The sequence below is a fragment of the Monodelphis domestica genome, chromosome X (assembly GCF_027887165.1).
Source record: "Monodelphis domestica isolate mMonDom1 chromosome X, mMonDom1.pri, whole genome shotgun sequence".
NCBI lineage: Eukaryota > Metazoa > Chordata > Mammalia > Didelphimorphia > Didelphidae > Monodelphis > Monodelphis domestica.
The window spans coordinates 24,570,035-24,584,489 of NC_077235.1; the positions used below are offsets into that span (position 1 = coordinate 24,570,035).

The 14,455-nt window shown below is 35.5% G+C and overlaps 1 protein-coding gene across 9 annotated transcripts in view; it reads left to right on the forward strand.

The window, feature by feature from the left end:
* Positions 1-14,455, forward strand: part of CHM (CHM Rab escort protein) — a 555,159-nt gene that overhangs the window by 88,630 nt on the left and 452,074 nt on the right. For all 9 annotated transcript variants that reach the window (XR_008914554.1, XR_008914555.1, XR_008914556.1 and 6 more), the window contains 3 exons: positions 8,661-8,777; positions 9,384-9,504; positions 13,760-13,985. Coding sequence is in view for 5 of the 9 variants with exons in the window: in XM_056808972.1 (XP_056664950.1) it covers positions 8,661-8,777; positions 9,384-9,504; positions 13,760-13,985 (464 nt within the window). In the remaining 4 variants the exon portion in view is untranslated. The remainder of the gene's footprint in view (positions 1-8,660; positions 8,778-9,383; positions 9,505-13,759; positions 13,986-14,455) is intronic.

A 14,455-nucleotide genomic window follows, 5' to 3' on the forward strand; every position in this document is an offset into this window, starting at 1 on the left:
TGATCACACCGGTTTTGTAGATGCGTGAATTTCTTTTGCATTATTTCCCACCTCTCCTCCCAGAAGGCTTCCATCTTTTTGGTCATTTCTGATTCAAATTCTTCATGGGTTTGTGGTGAGTTTCCATTTCCTTTGGAAGGTTTCGGAGCATTTTCTTGTGTATCGTCTTCTATTTCCTCTGTATTTTGTATTTTGGCTCCATAGAATGTGTCCAAAGTCGCTCCTTTCTTCTTATTTTTCTTGGGATTTGGGGGCTTCTGTGGTTCTGTGGAGTTTGCCATCTCTGAATGTGGAGGATTAGCTTTTCTTATCTTTGTCTGGTGTTCAGAGGCTTTAGTCCTGGGCAGATTGTCGGTTCTATGAGCTTTCCCTGAGTTGAATTGAGTATGCCTTAAGGCAGTGACTTTCACTGGAACTGGAATGGATGTGTCCAGCCAGGGGGTTACACTTGCCCCTGACTCTCTCTGTTTCCCTGCTGTTTGGGTGCCCCCTTGACTGGGTCGGGTTGCTTTCCAGAAGTTGCCTTCAGAATAGGTTGCCCTGAAGCTGTCTTGCCGGCCCTGAGGGTTACTGTTGTTTCAGCCGACCCTGCTCTCTGAGGGGGGAGGAGCCATGGCTTTCCGGAGCTCCGAGGGCAGTGACTTTCACCGAGACTTGGATAGAAGGATCTGGCCTGTGAGGCTGTTTTGCAGGCCCTGAGGGTTGCTGTTGTTTCAGAAGACCCTGCTCTCTGAGGGGGGAGGGGCCGAGGCTTCCCGGAGCCTTGGACTCTGAGCTCCTACCCCTTAGGTCTGAGTGATCTCGGGTTCTGGTTTTTGAGGGGGGCCGTACCTTTTGATCCAGGTCCATGTCCAGGAGGAGGATTCCCAGAGTCTATGCTGTTGATCGTTTTGAATTTCGGAGCCCTAGGAGCCTATAGTTTGAGATCGGTAGGGAAGGGTTTCCGGAGATCTGAACTTTAGCTTTCTCTAAGCCGCCATCTTGACCGGAAGTCCCTCTCTTTCTAATTCTTGCTGCTGAGATGTGTTGGAAATATATAGAAATGCTGATCACTTATGTGGGTTTATTTTCTGTCCTTCAACTTTGCTAAAGTTGTTGATTATTTTCTACTATCTTTTTAGTTGATTCTCTAGGATTATTTAAGTAGACCATCATATCATCTGCAAAAAGTGATAGCTTGGTCTCCTCATTGCCAATTTTAATACCTTCAATTTCTTTTTCTTCTCTAATTGCTTCTGCTAGTGTTTCTAGTATGATGTTAAATAATAGAGGTGATAATGGGCATCCTTGTTTTACTCCTGATCTTATTGGAAAGGCTTCTAGTTTATCCCCATTGCAGATGATGTTGGCTGATAGTTTTAGATATATACTGTTTATCATTTTTATGAAAGGCCCTTCTATTCCTATACTTTCTAGTGTTTTCAATAGGAATGAGTGTTGTATTTTGTCAAAGGCTTTTTCTACATCTATTGAGATAATCATGTGATTTTTTGTTAGTTGGGTTGTTGATATGGTAAATTATGTGGATGGTTTTTCTATTATTGAACCATCCTTGCATTCCTGGTATTAATCCCACCTGATCATAATGAATAACTATTGTGATCACTTGCTTCAGTCTTTTTGCTAGTTTTCTATTTAAGATTTTTGCATTTATGTTCATTAAGGAGATTGGTCTATAGTTTTCTTTCTCTGTTTTTGATCTGCCTGGCTTTCGAATCAGTAACATATTTGTGTTATAAAAGGAATTTGGTAGAACTCCTTTTTTTCTTTTTCTATCAAATAGTTTGTATAATATTGGGATTAGTTTTTCTTTCAACATTTGATAGATTTCATTTTTGAATCCATCTGTTCCTGGGGATTTTTTCTTAGGGAGTTCTTTGATGGCTTGTTCAATTTCTTTTTCTGATATGGGGTTATTTAGGTATTCTATTTCTTCTTCTGTTAATATTGGCAATTTATATTTTTTGTAAATATTCATCTGTATCTCCTAGATTGCCATATTTAATGTCATATATTTGGGCATAATAGGTTTTAATGATTGCCTTAATTTCTTCTTCATTCGAGGTGAGGTCTCCTTTTTCATCTTTGATACTGTCAATTTGATTTTCGTCTTTCCTTTTTAAAATTAGATTGACCAGTACTTTATTTTATTTGATTTTTTTCAAAGTACCAGGTTCTATTCTTATTTATTAAACCAATAGTTCTTTGGCTTTTGATTTTATTTATTTTTCCTTTAAATTTTAGGATCTCTAATTTAGTTTTCATTTAAGGATTTTTAATTTGCTCACTTTCTAGTTTTTTATTTATATGCCCAATTCATTTGACCTCTGCACTCCCGAATTTGTTAATCTGTGAACTCAATGATATAAATTTCCCCCTGAGTACTGCTTTGGCTACATCCCATAGATTTTGAAAGGATGTCTCATCGTCATTTTCTTCAATGAAGTTATTAATTGTTTCTATGATTTATTCTTTAACCAATTCTGGAGAATCATATTTTTTAATTTACAATTAATTTTTGATTTGCCTCTCCATGTACCCTTACTAATTACTTTTATTGTATTGTGATCTGAAATGTTTGCATTGATTATTTCTGCTCTTTTGCACTTGTTTGCAATGCTTTTATGCCCTGGTACATGGTCAATCTTTGTGAATGTACCATGCGCTACTGAAAAGAAGGCATAATCCTTTTGTCCCTATTTATTTTTCTCCACATACCTATTAACTCTATTTTTTCTAAGATTTCAATAACTTCTCTTACCTCTTTCTTATTTATTTTTTGGTTTGATTTATCTAGTTCTGATAGAGGAATGTTCATGTCTTCCACTAGTATAGTTTTTCTATCTATTGTATCCTTGAGCTCTACTGGTTTCTCCTTTAGAATTTTGGATGCTGTGCCATTTGGTACATAAATGTTGATTACTTATATTTCTTCAGTTTTTTCTTTATGCATTTTATAATAATACATTTTAATATGTCTCTGGGACATCTAGTTTGAAATATCTAATAGACAGTTGATGATACAGGATTAAATCTTGGGGGAAAGCCTAGAACTAGATACCTTGATCTCAATTGCGTAGAAATGATAACTCTATGGGAGCTAATGGGGTTACAAAGAGAAAGAGTATATTCAAGGAGAAGAGAACAGGGCCAAGAGAGAACCTTCAAGAGCACTCACAGTTAGTAATATGAATGATGAGCTAGCAAAGAGACTAAAAAGGAGCATTCAAATATGTAGGACCAGAAGAGAGTAATGCCATTATAACCCAGAGAGCACTGAATTTCCAGGAGATTATGGATAGCACTGTCATACCGCATAGAGGTCATGAAGGATTATTCAACCCAGGTTTTCTGCAAGTCTAGAGCTCTTTCTCCATTGACAAGATGTCTCTTACTTATGGTTAATCTATTAATAAGGTCTTTTTGATAGATTATTTGTGTACAGTATCTTTTTGCATATTTGTAAAACAAATATTATGAATAAGTCTTATATTGGTATTTTGGTTAAGGTGATTTGAATTCTGAAGAGTTTGGTGGAACAGGGAAAATGTCTAGTATTAGAACAGAAGGACTGTTCTTTATGTTGGTGATTGTGATGTGGTTTTTATCCTTAGACATAATTAGAGGACACTCTATGCTGGGGTCTCTGAAGAGTGCAATGCACAAGTAGGTGGGTTATGGGCAAGGCACTTAGTGGAAAAGTGTAGAGAGCCATTTTCTTCAGTGGTAACATCATTTGAGATTGTAGACCAAGCAAAGACAGAATTTGAGGCCCAAAAGGGAATGGCAAAACCATGGGAAAAGGGGAATGGTGTTCTTATTAGAAAGATAGAGGAGAAAAAACTTGAGGGAAGGGTTTTGTGACTTCTTCCTTTTGTTCTCCCTTCTCTCCTCCTTTCCTTCCCTTCCTACCTCCCTTCCTCCCTCCCTCAACTCATTAGTATATTTTTGTTAATTTTTAGCATTCATTTTAAAAGATTTTAAATTCAAAATTCTACCCCATCCCACCCATTGAGAAGGCAGTGGATTTTATATCAATTATACGTGCAAAGTTATGCAAAGTATTTTTCTATATTAACTATGTTGCAAAAAATACACAATAAAAACTTAGATACCTAAAGAAAGTGAAAAGATTATGCTTCATTCTGCACTCAGTTCATCAGGTCTCTGAAGAATTCTGAAGCTGGAGAGAATTTTTCATCATGGGTCCTTTGGAAATATCTTGGATCATTGTATTGATCAGAATTGCTAAGTATTACACATTCTTCCTTACAATATTGCTGTTAATCTGTACAATATTCTCCTGGTTCTACTTACTTCACTTTGCATTTCATATGAGTCTTAGGTTTTCTGAAACCATCCTGCTCATCATTTCTTATAGCACAATAACATTCCATTAGGGCTATATACAACAACTTGTTCAGTTTTTTCTTAGTGGGAATCCCTCAGTTTCTAATTTTTTGCCACCACAAAAGAGGAGCTATAGACATTTTTGAACTTATTAGTTCTTTTCTCTTTTATTTGATCTTAATATATTTCTGGGTAAAAAGATATGCACAATTTTATAGTCTTTTGGCCATAGCTCAAAATATTTCTCCAGTATGGTCGAACTAGTTCATAACTCCAATAGCACCTTAGTGTCCCTATTTTTCCACATCCCCTCCAGCATTTGTCATTTTCGTTTTCTGCCTTGTTAGCCAATCTGATAGGTGTGAGCTGGTCCTTCAGAGATGTTAGAGTATTTTCTTCATGTGACTATTGACAACTTTGATTCCTTCTTCTGAAAATGGCCTATTTATATCCTTTGACTATATATCAATTTGGTAATTGCTTGTATTTTTATAAGTTTGGCTCAATTCCATACATATTTGATAAATAAGACCTTTATCAGAGAAATTTGATGTAAAATTTTCCTAGTCTCCTATTTCCTTTTAATCTAGACTGCATTGATTTTGTTTGTGCAAAACTTTTATTTTTATGACATCAAAATTATTTGTTTTATTTCCCATGATCTTCTTGTTTTGTTGTCATAAACTATTCCCTTATCCATAGATCTAATGTAAAAATTTTCATGCTTGCTTTAGTTACTTATTATGCCACCCTTTATATCTAAACTATTTTGATCTTATCTTAATAAAATTGAGATATTGATCTATGCCTATTTTCTGCCAAACTCTTCTTTGATTTTCCTACCCCTTTTTGTCAAATTTTGCCAGTTGCTTCAAAATTTTATATCTTTGGGTTTATTGAATACTAGATTCCTCTGTCATTTACTACTGTGTATTGCATACTTCATCTATTCTCCTGATCTACCATCTATTTCTTAGATGGCACCAAGTTGTTTTGATATGATTACCACTTTATAGTATAGTTTGAGATTGGTACTGCTAAGCCATGTTCCTTCACTTTTTTATCCATCTCCTTGATTTTTTTTTACCTTTTTTTCTTCCAGGTGAATTTTGTTATTGTTTTATTTAGCTCTATAAAATAATTCCATCTCTTGTCTCTCTGTCTTTGCACTGGTTGTTCCTCATGCCTGGAGTACTTTCCTTTATCACCTCTACCTCTTGTAATCTCTGATTTCCTTAATTACTTTGGAAATTGTAGCAAGATTTTAATTTAATTTGATAATTTTTATGTTTCATCAAAATGATATCTTTTTGGTAATGTAATGAAAAGATCTAGAAGCAAGGTTAGATATGGTATAGCACTTGACTTCCTTACTCTCCTTCTAAACTAGTTTGAAACTTCACTTCTCTGCACCTCTTTAGCTCCTTTTCTGCTCTTAACAGCCTGTGGCTTGATAAGGGCACTTTATAGTATGATATTAAAATTAAGCATTTTGCATTAATACTCATTTTATTCAATGTGCCATTCAATTTTTTAAAAATCTAGAATCCTTATCTAACCACTTACAGTTTTCTCTTACTTGTAACAATATTCTATTGGATAATCAAAATTCAATGGTACCTAAAATATTTTATCTTTTTCTTCTTGAAAGAAATATACAAGGAAAAAGACTAAAAATCTATCTCAAAACAATTTTCAGTTTTCTTTCCAGAATGTGATATATTGAAAATACATTTAGAATCACAGACTCATAAGAGCAGGAAGGGAACTATAGAGGGCTAGAAAAATCCTTAATTTTTGTAGTTTCCTTTCAAGTCAAGGGATTTCTCAAGTTCTAATATCTCTTCTTTAGTTTTTTTTTAATTTTAAGAAATGCATGAGTTTGTGATTAAAATCTGTTAAATTTTATTAGAGTGCATATGTAACATAGCTATGTCCTACCATAAGATGCCTGGTCAGTGAAATTGTGTGGTATTGAATGATATCCTTAAGATTTGTTTTTATAGGTAAGTGAGATAATAGAAGAAGAGAGATAGTTTTTTTTCCTTATTAATTTTGTTATTCAATACCTTGGTGATATATTGTATATTATGTTAGGAAAAAAAGAACATGTTAGGAAAAAAAAACAAATCTTAAAGTCACATTAAAGGAGATAATGAGACAACATGTCATTTAGTCCATGTAATCAGTTTAGTTGTTTCCACAAAAGCTACGTCAATTGTATTTGTTCTCTGTAATGCTGAATTGATATAATAGTTTATAAAAATTCCCTTAACTGATATTGATTAACAGAAAGTCGTAAGTGACCTTTCTGATGCTCAGTATAATGGCCAGGATTGATTTTTTGAGCTTCCTTTTTTTTTTCCTACTAGTAAAGCTAATCTTATTTTTGTCTTTGTTTTTCTATTTCTGTAACATTTGTCTTAACCTTTATGGAATTATAGTTATTTAGAGCCATCTCAGTGTATTGAACACACAGATGCTATAGTGATTTCTTTTCTGCATTTAATTCTTGTTACATGATACTTTATAAAAAATTAGAATATTTGTTTCTCTGGTATTCCTTATGAGAGGTACTCTTGAAAAACTAAGTCACACCTCTACATGGATGTTAACAATGACCATTACTAATTCTTGGGTTATATTTGCATTCTATAAATAATTTAACATTGCTGCTTTGCTATAATTAAAAAAGGATATTATATTTGAGTGGCTTAATTTTTAAAATTTTGTTGATGTCTAATTTTTATATTGTAATTTATGATTATAAAGGCCTCCCCATCCCATTTCTCCCATCCTCTGTTTCTTACAACAAAGAAAAGTAGTTAAGCCGATATAGCAGTCATTTCTGAGCATATGCAATATGTACCTATAACATAAAGGGACACTTTCTCATCTTCCTTTCCTTATATTTTTTTCTAGGTCCAGATTGGTCCTTATAGTACAATGACATTCAGCTTCCTCTTATTATTCTTTCTGTTTACATTATTGTAATCCTTTTGTATACTGTTTTCTGGATTCTGCTTTCTTTGTTCTGTATCAGATACCATCAGTCTTCCTATATTTCTCTGAATTCTTCATATTTATTCCTTCTTAATATCATGATATTGTTAAATTTTCATGCTAAAATTTGTTTAGCCATTGTCTAGGTGATGGGTATCTGATTGGTTCCAAAATCTTTGCTACCATAAACAATGCTACCATGAATGTTTTGGTGTGTTTTGGGCCTTTCTGTTTTTTTACCTCATTTTGGTATGTATCTGGCAATGGAATCCCTGGATCAAAGTATGAAAAATCTACTTTGTTTATATGGTTCCCTATTTTTTCCAGAACAGTTATATGAAGTAATTGTGTCACCAGTAATATATCTTGTCTTCCCAAAGTCCCTCCAAAGTTGACTATTTACATCTTTTGTCATCTTTGCCTATTAGTTGGGTGTGAGTGAAACCTCAGGGTTGTTTTGATTTGCATTTCTCTCATTAGTGATTTGGAGCAATCTTTCATATGGCTATTGGTAGTTTTTAAAAGAATAATGAAAAGTTCTTCATGTCCTCAGACTACTATGGCTCTTGGTCTTATATAATTTTTTTAATTAACTATATAACTTAAATAGTAGGTTATTATTAGAGAGATAGAATGCAAAGATTTTTCCCCAATTAGAATTTTTTTTAATCTTAGCTTCATTAATTTTATTTTGTGAAATTAAAAAAATGATTAATTTTTAATATATTAATTTCTAAATTAATTCTAAATAATATATTATTACATATGAAATGTTTTTTTATATTTGGAATTATTTTGATGGGAATCCTTTGCTTATGTATTTTCTCCTTTTCCTTAGCTTTCTAGGACTCACAATCTATTTTTCAATGTCACTTTGACCATGTGGCTATTATAGAACTTAATGTACTGAGGCAGCTGGCATAGTAAATATAAAGTGCTGAATTTGGAGTCAGAAAGATCTAGGTTCAAATCTTAAGTAGCCACATGTCCCCAAACACATTGCTTAAGCTCTCTGAGCCTTTGTCTCCTCCACCATAAAATGGGAATAGTGATAACCTGAGATACCAACCATCCAGCATTGTTGATTTGATCAAATGAGATAATAAATGTAAAGCACTTTGAAGACCTCATGGCAATATAAATGTAACCTATTATTATTACTTATGTCTCTTAAAATGACTTTGTTCCATGTGGAGAGCCTAAAATGAATATTTGAACATTTTTACAACCAAATACCCAGTTTATCATTCTATATTAGTTTTTTCTCCTTTTCAACTCTTGCAATTTTTTTCCTTCTTTTTGTGCAGCTGCTTTATTCTCGAGGATTGTTAATTGACCTTCTAATCAAATCAAATGTTAGTCGATATGCGGAGTTCAAAAGTGTCACCAGGATTCTTGGATACCAAGAAGGAAATGTATTGCAGGTAGTGTATTGATGGCAAGTGGGGATTATGAACAAATCCAAATTCCTACTTGTTAAGTATGTTTGAGGTGAAAGCAGAACCACCCTCTGGCTTATAGACTTCTTCATTTGCTCTCATGGTGGTCACTTTAAAGTCTTAGGTTTCATAGTCTAGGAAATGCCTAGGAGATACTAAAAGTGCAAAAATGTGTTCTACATCTGTTCTTAGTAATGTTTCATGGGTTTTTTAGCAGCTTCATATTGGAGTTGAGAAAATGTTAAGTTTCTCAGATAGCATTAGGCAGGTGGCATAAGCTGACAGTCCCCCTCCACGCCATTGTCCTTTTAATGGCACATAGAGCAACCTGGCAGAATTAAACAAGGGAACTCACATTTAATTAGTTCTGTAGTCAACAGAAACGCCGTCAGAATTGATGGGTAGAAACAAAAAACAACCTGACTAGAATTGAAATGATTTACCCAGTTGTTTTAAGGAAAAATTGCAAAACATTAGTTTGAACACTTTGACCACTAGGAAGGTAATTTTGACATTAAAATAATTAACAGCCAATTGCTATAACAGGGTAACAGAGCTGTTTCTCCACTGAAAAATCATCCTGTTTTGCAGGTACCTTGCTCCAGAGCAGATGTTTTTAATAGCAAGAAACTCAGTATGGTGGAAAAGAGAATGCTGATGAAATTTCTGACATTTTGTTTGGACTACGAACAGCACCATGATGACTACAAAGGTACTGTTATTTCATTAAGCAGTTCATACTATTTGTTTTTTGGATTGTTTTTGCCAATTACTGTGATTCACTCTATTGAAGACTTGTCCTTCATTATTTTTAATCCACTCAGCTTTAACTTTATCACTACCTGTTGGTATCTCCCAGATAAGTGCCTTGGCCTTTGATTTTCCCTGTCTGCCAGCTTTTAAATTATGACTTTATTGTACTCTGTTATTACCACTGGAATAGGGAGATATCATGGCCTTGCTTAGAGTCAGGAAGACCAAGTCCTTTCTTTGTTATATATTAGCTTTGTAACAAACCTAGCCAACAAACTTAATGGCTAAGACTGAGTTACAAAGGAACTGCTCATCTAGATTATTACGAGATAGTCTTTATACAAGATATTCTCATCAGCAATAAAATCACAGAGTCTCTACCCCAAAATAAAAAAAATATATTCACATACATATATAGGATATCCCAAAAGTCTTTGTGTAGTTTTAAGCTTCAATAGTGGGAATACCTTGTAGATGTCAGTAGCTATGTATTCCCTCCTTTTTCTGGGAATTTTCTGGTTGAGGTCTTGAGTTCCTCATATGACTCTAGTTTTTGTTCCAGAAAACAAACAGGAGAAAGGTGATTTAGGGGAAAGAATGCTGAATTAAGAGTTAAGATGTAGGTCTTATTATACCTCATTATACCCTGGGCATGGACTTCTCTTTGCCTACATTTCATAAAACCTGGATTATATACTTGATTATGTTTGCAAAGCCATTCAGTCAGCTGGCACTTATTAAGTACCTACTAAGTGCTCAGGACACCAAAAAAGACCAAAAAGAAAAGATAAACCAAATAGAATCCAGTCCCTGCTCTCAAGGAATTCATGGTCTCATTGGAGAAACAGCACGCAAACAAACAGCTTTGTATAAACAAGAATGTGTACAAAGATGATTTAGCCCATCTGCCAAGATAGTTTTACCAGGGTGTACCAGAAGTGCCAGCCCTCCCTGATTACCCAGTTTGAGTAAGCTTCAAACCTACAGGTGAGTTAAAGGGATGTCAACCAAAAGCATGTGAAGACTTTCCCAAGCAGAATGGGTGAATGAGCACAATTTGTTTCAAAGGTCATGAGGATAGTGGAGGCAGGCACTGTGGAGCACTTAGCGCTTGGTCAGACATTAAAGATGCCAAGTCTTCCACTGCATCTCAGACCATAGCCAGTTGCCCTGACTTTTCTATTGCCACTAGACTTGGATGACTCTGGAAAAGAGAGAGTGAGGCCGAGGACTTTGTGCAACTCTGTCTTGCTCCAGTCCAGTTTACACGTAAACCAAAACATTGTCCTGTGATCTCATCACTGGTCCTCTTTGAAAACAAGGATGAACAACATTGTATGTATGTTAAATTGAGCCAATCTCAGAGGGAAGACTCTAAGAATGTGGAGGAATGGGAAAGATTTCTTGTAGGAATTGAAACTTTAACTGAATATCAAAAGAAAGCAAGAAATGTGGGAGGTAGAGCTGAGCAGGAAAAGCATTCCAGACATGGAGGACAGCTAGTAAAAGTCCTCAGAACTGAGAGAGTATCTTGTGTAAGAGAGAGCAAGTAGTTCAGTGTCACTGCACTACATAGAATGTATGAAGGGGAAAGAGCTACAACTGGAAACTTACTGGCTATTTGACCCTGATCAAGTCATTAAGTCTTTTATGTGCTTCAGTTTCCTCATTTGGAAAAAAGGATGTAATAATAGCACTTACTTCCCATGGTTGTTGAGATAAATTGACATATTTGCAGAGCACTTTGCTCACATTAAAGCCCCATATAAAAGATAGCTCTTATTATCCTAAAAAGAATGGAAAGATTGGAAGAACTAGTTAATTATAGGCTTTAAAAACCAGAGGATTCTATACTTGATCTTGGAGTAATAAGGAGTTACTGGAGTTTATTGAATAGGCAAGAGAAGGGAACATGCTCAGTCCTGGGCTAAAGTGATCACTTTGGTGTCTGAATGAAGGTTGGATTGGAGTGAAGAGAAACATAAGGCAGGCAGACTCCCCAACAGACCATTGTAACAGTCCAGGAGTGAGGTGATGAAGGCCTGCACCGGGGTGGTTGGCTATACCATCGGAGAAAAGGTAAAGGAGAAATGATTTGCTTGTGTTTACATAACCTGCAAGGGACAAAGCTGGCCTCATATCGTGGGCCTTTTGATTCTGTCTTGCTTCTTTATCTGGTGATCTGTCCAGAGAATTGTACTATCTACTTCATTGTTATTATGAGGATCAAATGAGGTAATATATTGAGTGCTTTGTTATCCTGAAGTGCTCTATAAACAGGAGCGAATAAAATATTGATTTCCAAACAACAGACTTGGCAAGTTTCTCCTAAAGTACAATAAACAAATTGGAAACTTTTATAAATCTGTAATGAAAACTGGTAGAATATGCCTATAGGTTGGACTTTCTGAGTAGACTCTTTTGTCAGAATGCTAGGGCTTTTCCTTTAGCATAATGTTCTAGGTCAGCATTGGTGAAGTATTGGCACACATGTCCAGTTTGCACTTCAGCACCCGAGGACATTTTTTGAATGCCCTTCCCCTCTGTCCAGCTGCCCAGAACAAGCACTTCCTCCCTCAGTTCTCTCCCATAATGCATGGAGGGCTCACAGACAGCTTGAATTTGCCCTCTGGGCACTCAAACTTGAAAACTTTCACCAATGTTGTTCTAGGTCATTCTATGGTACTAGATAATCAACTGTGGACATGGACCTTAAAAGCCCTCTAGTTTAAACACTTTTGTTTGCCATAAGGGCAAAATGATGTAATTTGAACATGGAGCAGGATCCAGGTTTTAGAGATAATTTTAAACATATACTACACCTCCTCCCCCTGACTCCCCTCCCCACTCCCACACTGCTCAGGGAGCAATAGATTCCTAGTAGTCTGACCACTTGTCAAAATTGGAGAAATCCACCCCTGACCCATTATCCTTATGTTCTTTTTTTTTTGTTCCATTATCCTTATGTTGCCTGGACAACGTCACTCCTCCCCTTGTGCATTTTCTTAATCTCTCCTTTTCCAACAAAGAAGCCTTCCATTAGACCTGGGAGTTCTTTAACTATATTTTCAATGAATATTGCAATCAATCAATGTTTATATTTTCTAAAGGGATGGGATTTCCTTCCTTTTGAAAAATCTATTTACTGAGTACCATATGTTCTTTGTTTAAAGATGAAAAGTTGTTTAGGAAGTTCCTGATGTTTGTGTGACTATAAAGCAACAAAATTCATTCCACACACCATATGCAGTCTTGTTAATTTACAAATTGTGTTATTAGCTTTACTATGAAATAATGTTTTCCTTTTTTAAAGCCTTGGTGAATATTGATTCAGTTTCCTTCAGAATTTTTTTTTCTTATGGAAATTTTATATTTTAAAATGTAGTTATTGGTGACACTTTATAGTTTTCATGAGAATAAGACAGATTTTTAAAAAAAACCCTTACCTTCCATCTTAAAATTAATACTGTGTGGTTCCAAGGAAGAAGAGTGGTAAGGGCTAGGCAATGAGGGGGTAAGTGACATGCCCAGGATCACACAGCTAGGAAGTGTCTGAGGCTAGATTTGAACCTAGGACTTCTTGTCTGTAGGCCACTGAGCCACCCAGCTACCCCCAAGACAAATGTTTTAAGGAGGAAAAAAGAATTCATGAAGAGATATTAAATTCAATTTGCTGTGCCATTCATGTTCAGTCTTATCTTTCCTGTTTAACTGGTCGTAATAAATAAAACAAGTAATTTTGTAGGCCTAAAAGGCTGCTTTTGAAAGAAAATGACAGCTGATTTCCCAAACTCTTTGGATATGCAAAAAGTTTTCTATTCTATTATTTCCTCATCTACATTGATTATTCACCAAAAGGCTTGCACACCTCTTGGCCACAGTGATTTAGGGAGCCTTGACCATAGTCTTGAGTTTTGGGGTAGTTTCATTTTCAAGGACAAGGAATTAGAAACTGAATTGTGCATCTATAATCAGGACCTGGTTGGTGTGAGCAATGAATCCATTGAAGTGATTGCAAATTTGAATTTACCTTGCATATTTTCACTGTGCTGGAACCGGTGACCATATTTTATATAATTATAACTTCAGAGAGTATGAGTACATGTGCCTTCTTCACAGAGTTTATTGTTTATACTAATCAGGAGCTAACTGTAATACATAATAACAGTAACAAATTGTTTTCATGACCCTGATTTGTTTCTTTCTTTGAACAGCTTATGAGGATTGTACCTTTTCAGAATACTTAAAAACTCAAAGACTGACACCCAATTTGCAACACTTTGTCCTTCATTCCATTGCAATGGTATCAGAGACATCCACCAGCACCTTAGATGGCCTCAGAGAAACGCGAAACTTTCTTCAGTGTCTTGGGCGGTATGGCAACACTCCCTTCTTGTTTCCCTTGTATGGCCAAGGAGAAATGCCCCAGTGTTTCTGCAGGTAAGTCTGACTTGGTATTTTTGTTTATGCCAAAGGGAGGACCATGACAATGTAATTGCTGTCAGCTTTGGATGTTGGATTGAGTCATTGGAGCCTCAGTTGGAGAGAACCACTCACAATATGCCTTTCTGGCTCCCACCTAAAGAAAAACATAGTCTAAGCACTGGGAATTTGTCAAATGATGCCAGGAATAAATTGTATTCTTATCACCTAGGATAGGCTGAGGCTGGTGCAAAATTCTTAGTTCATATTTTGCCTAAAGATGAGTAGAGAATTTTGTTATTAAATGAGTTGATTTCTATACATGGCAGAATGACTTGTTTATCCACAAGCCCTTCAGTTTACCCATCCTTTATTAAGCACTCACCATAGGTGAGTCACTGTGACAATTGTGAGCCCCTAAAGACCAGATGTCCTCATGGCATCTCCAGTCTACTGCATTAAGACTCGCTTTCCTAAAGTTGGGTTTC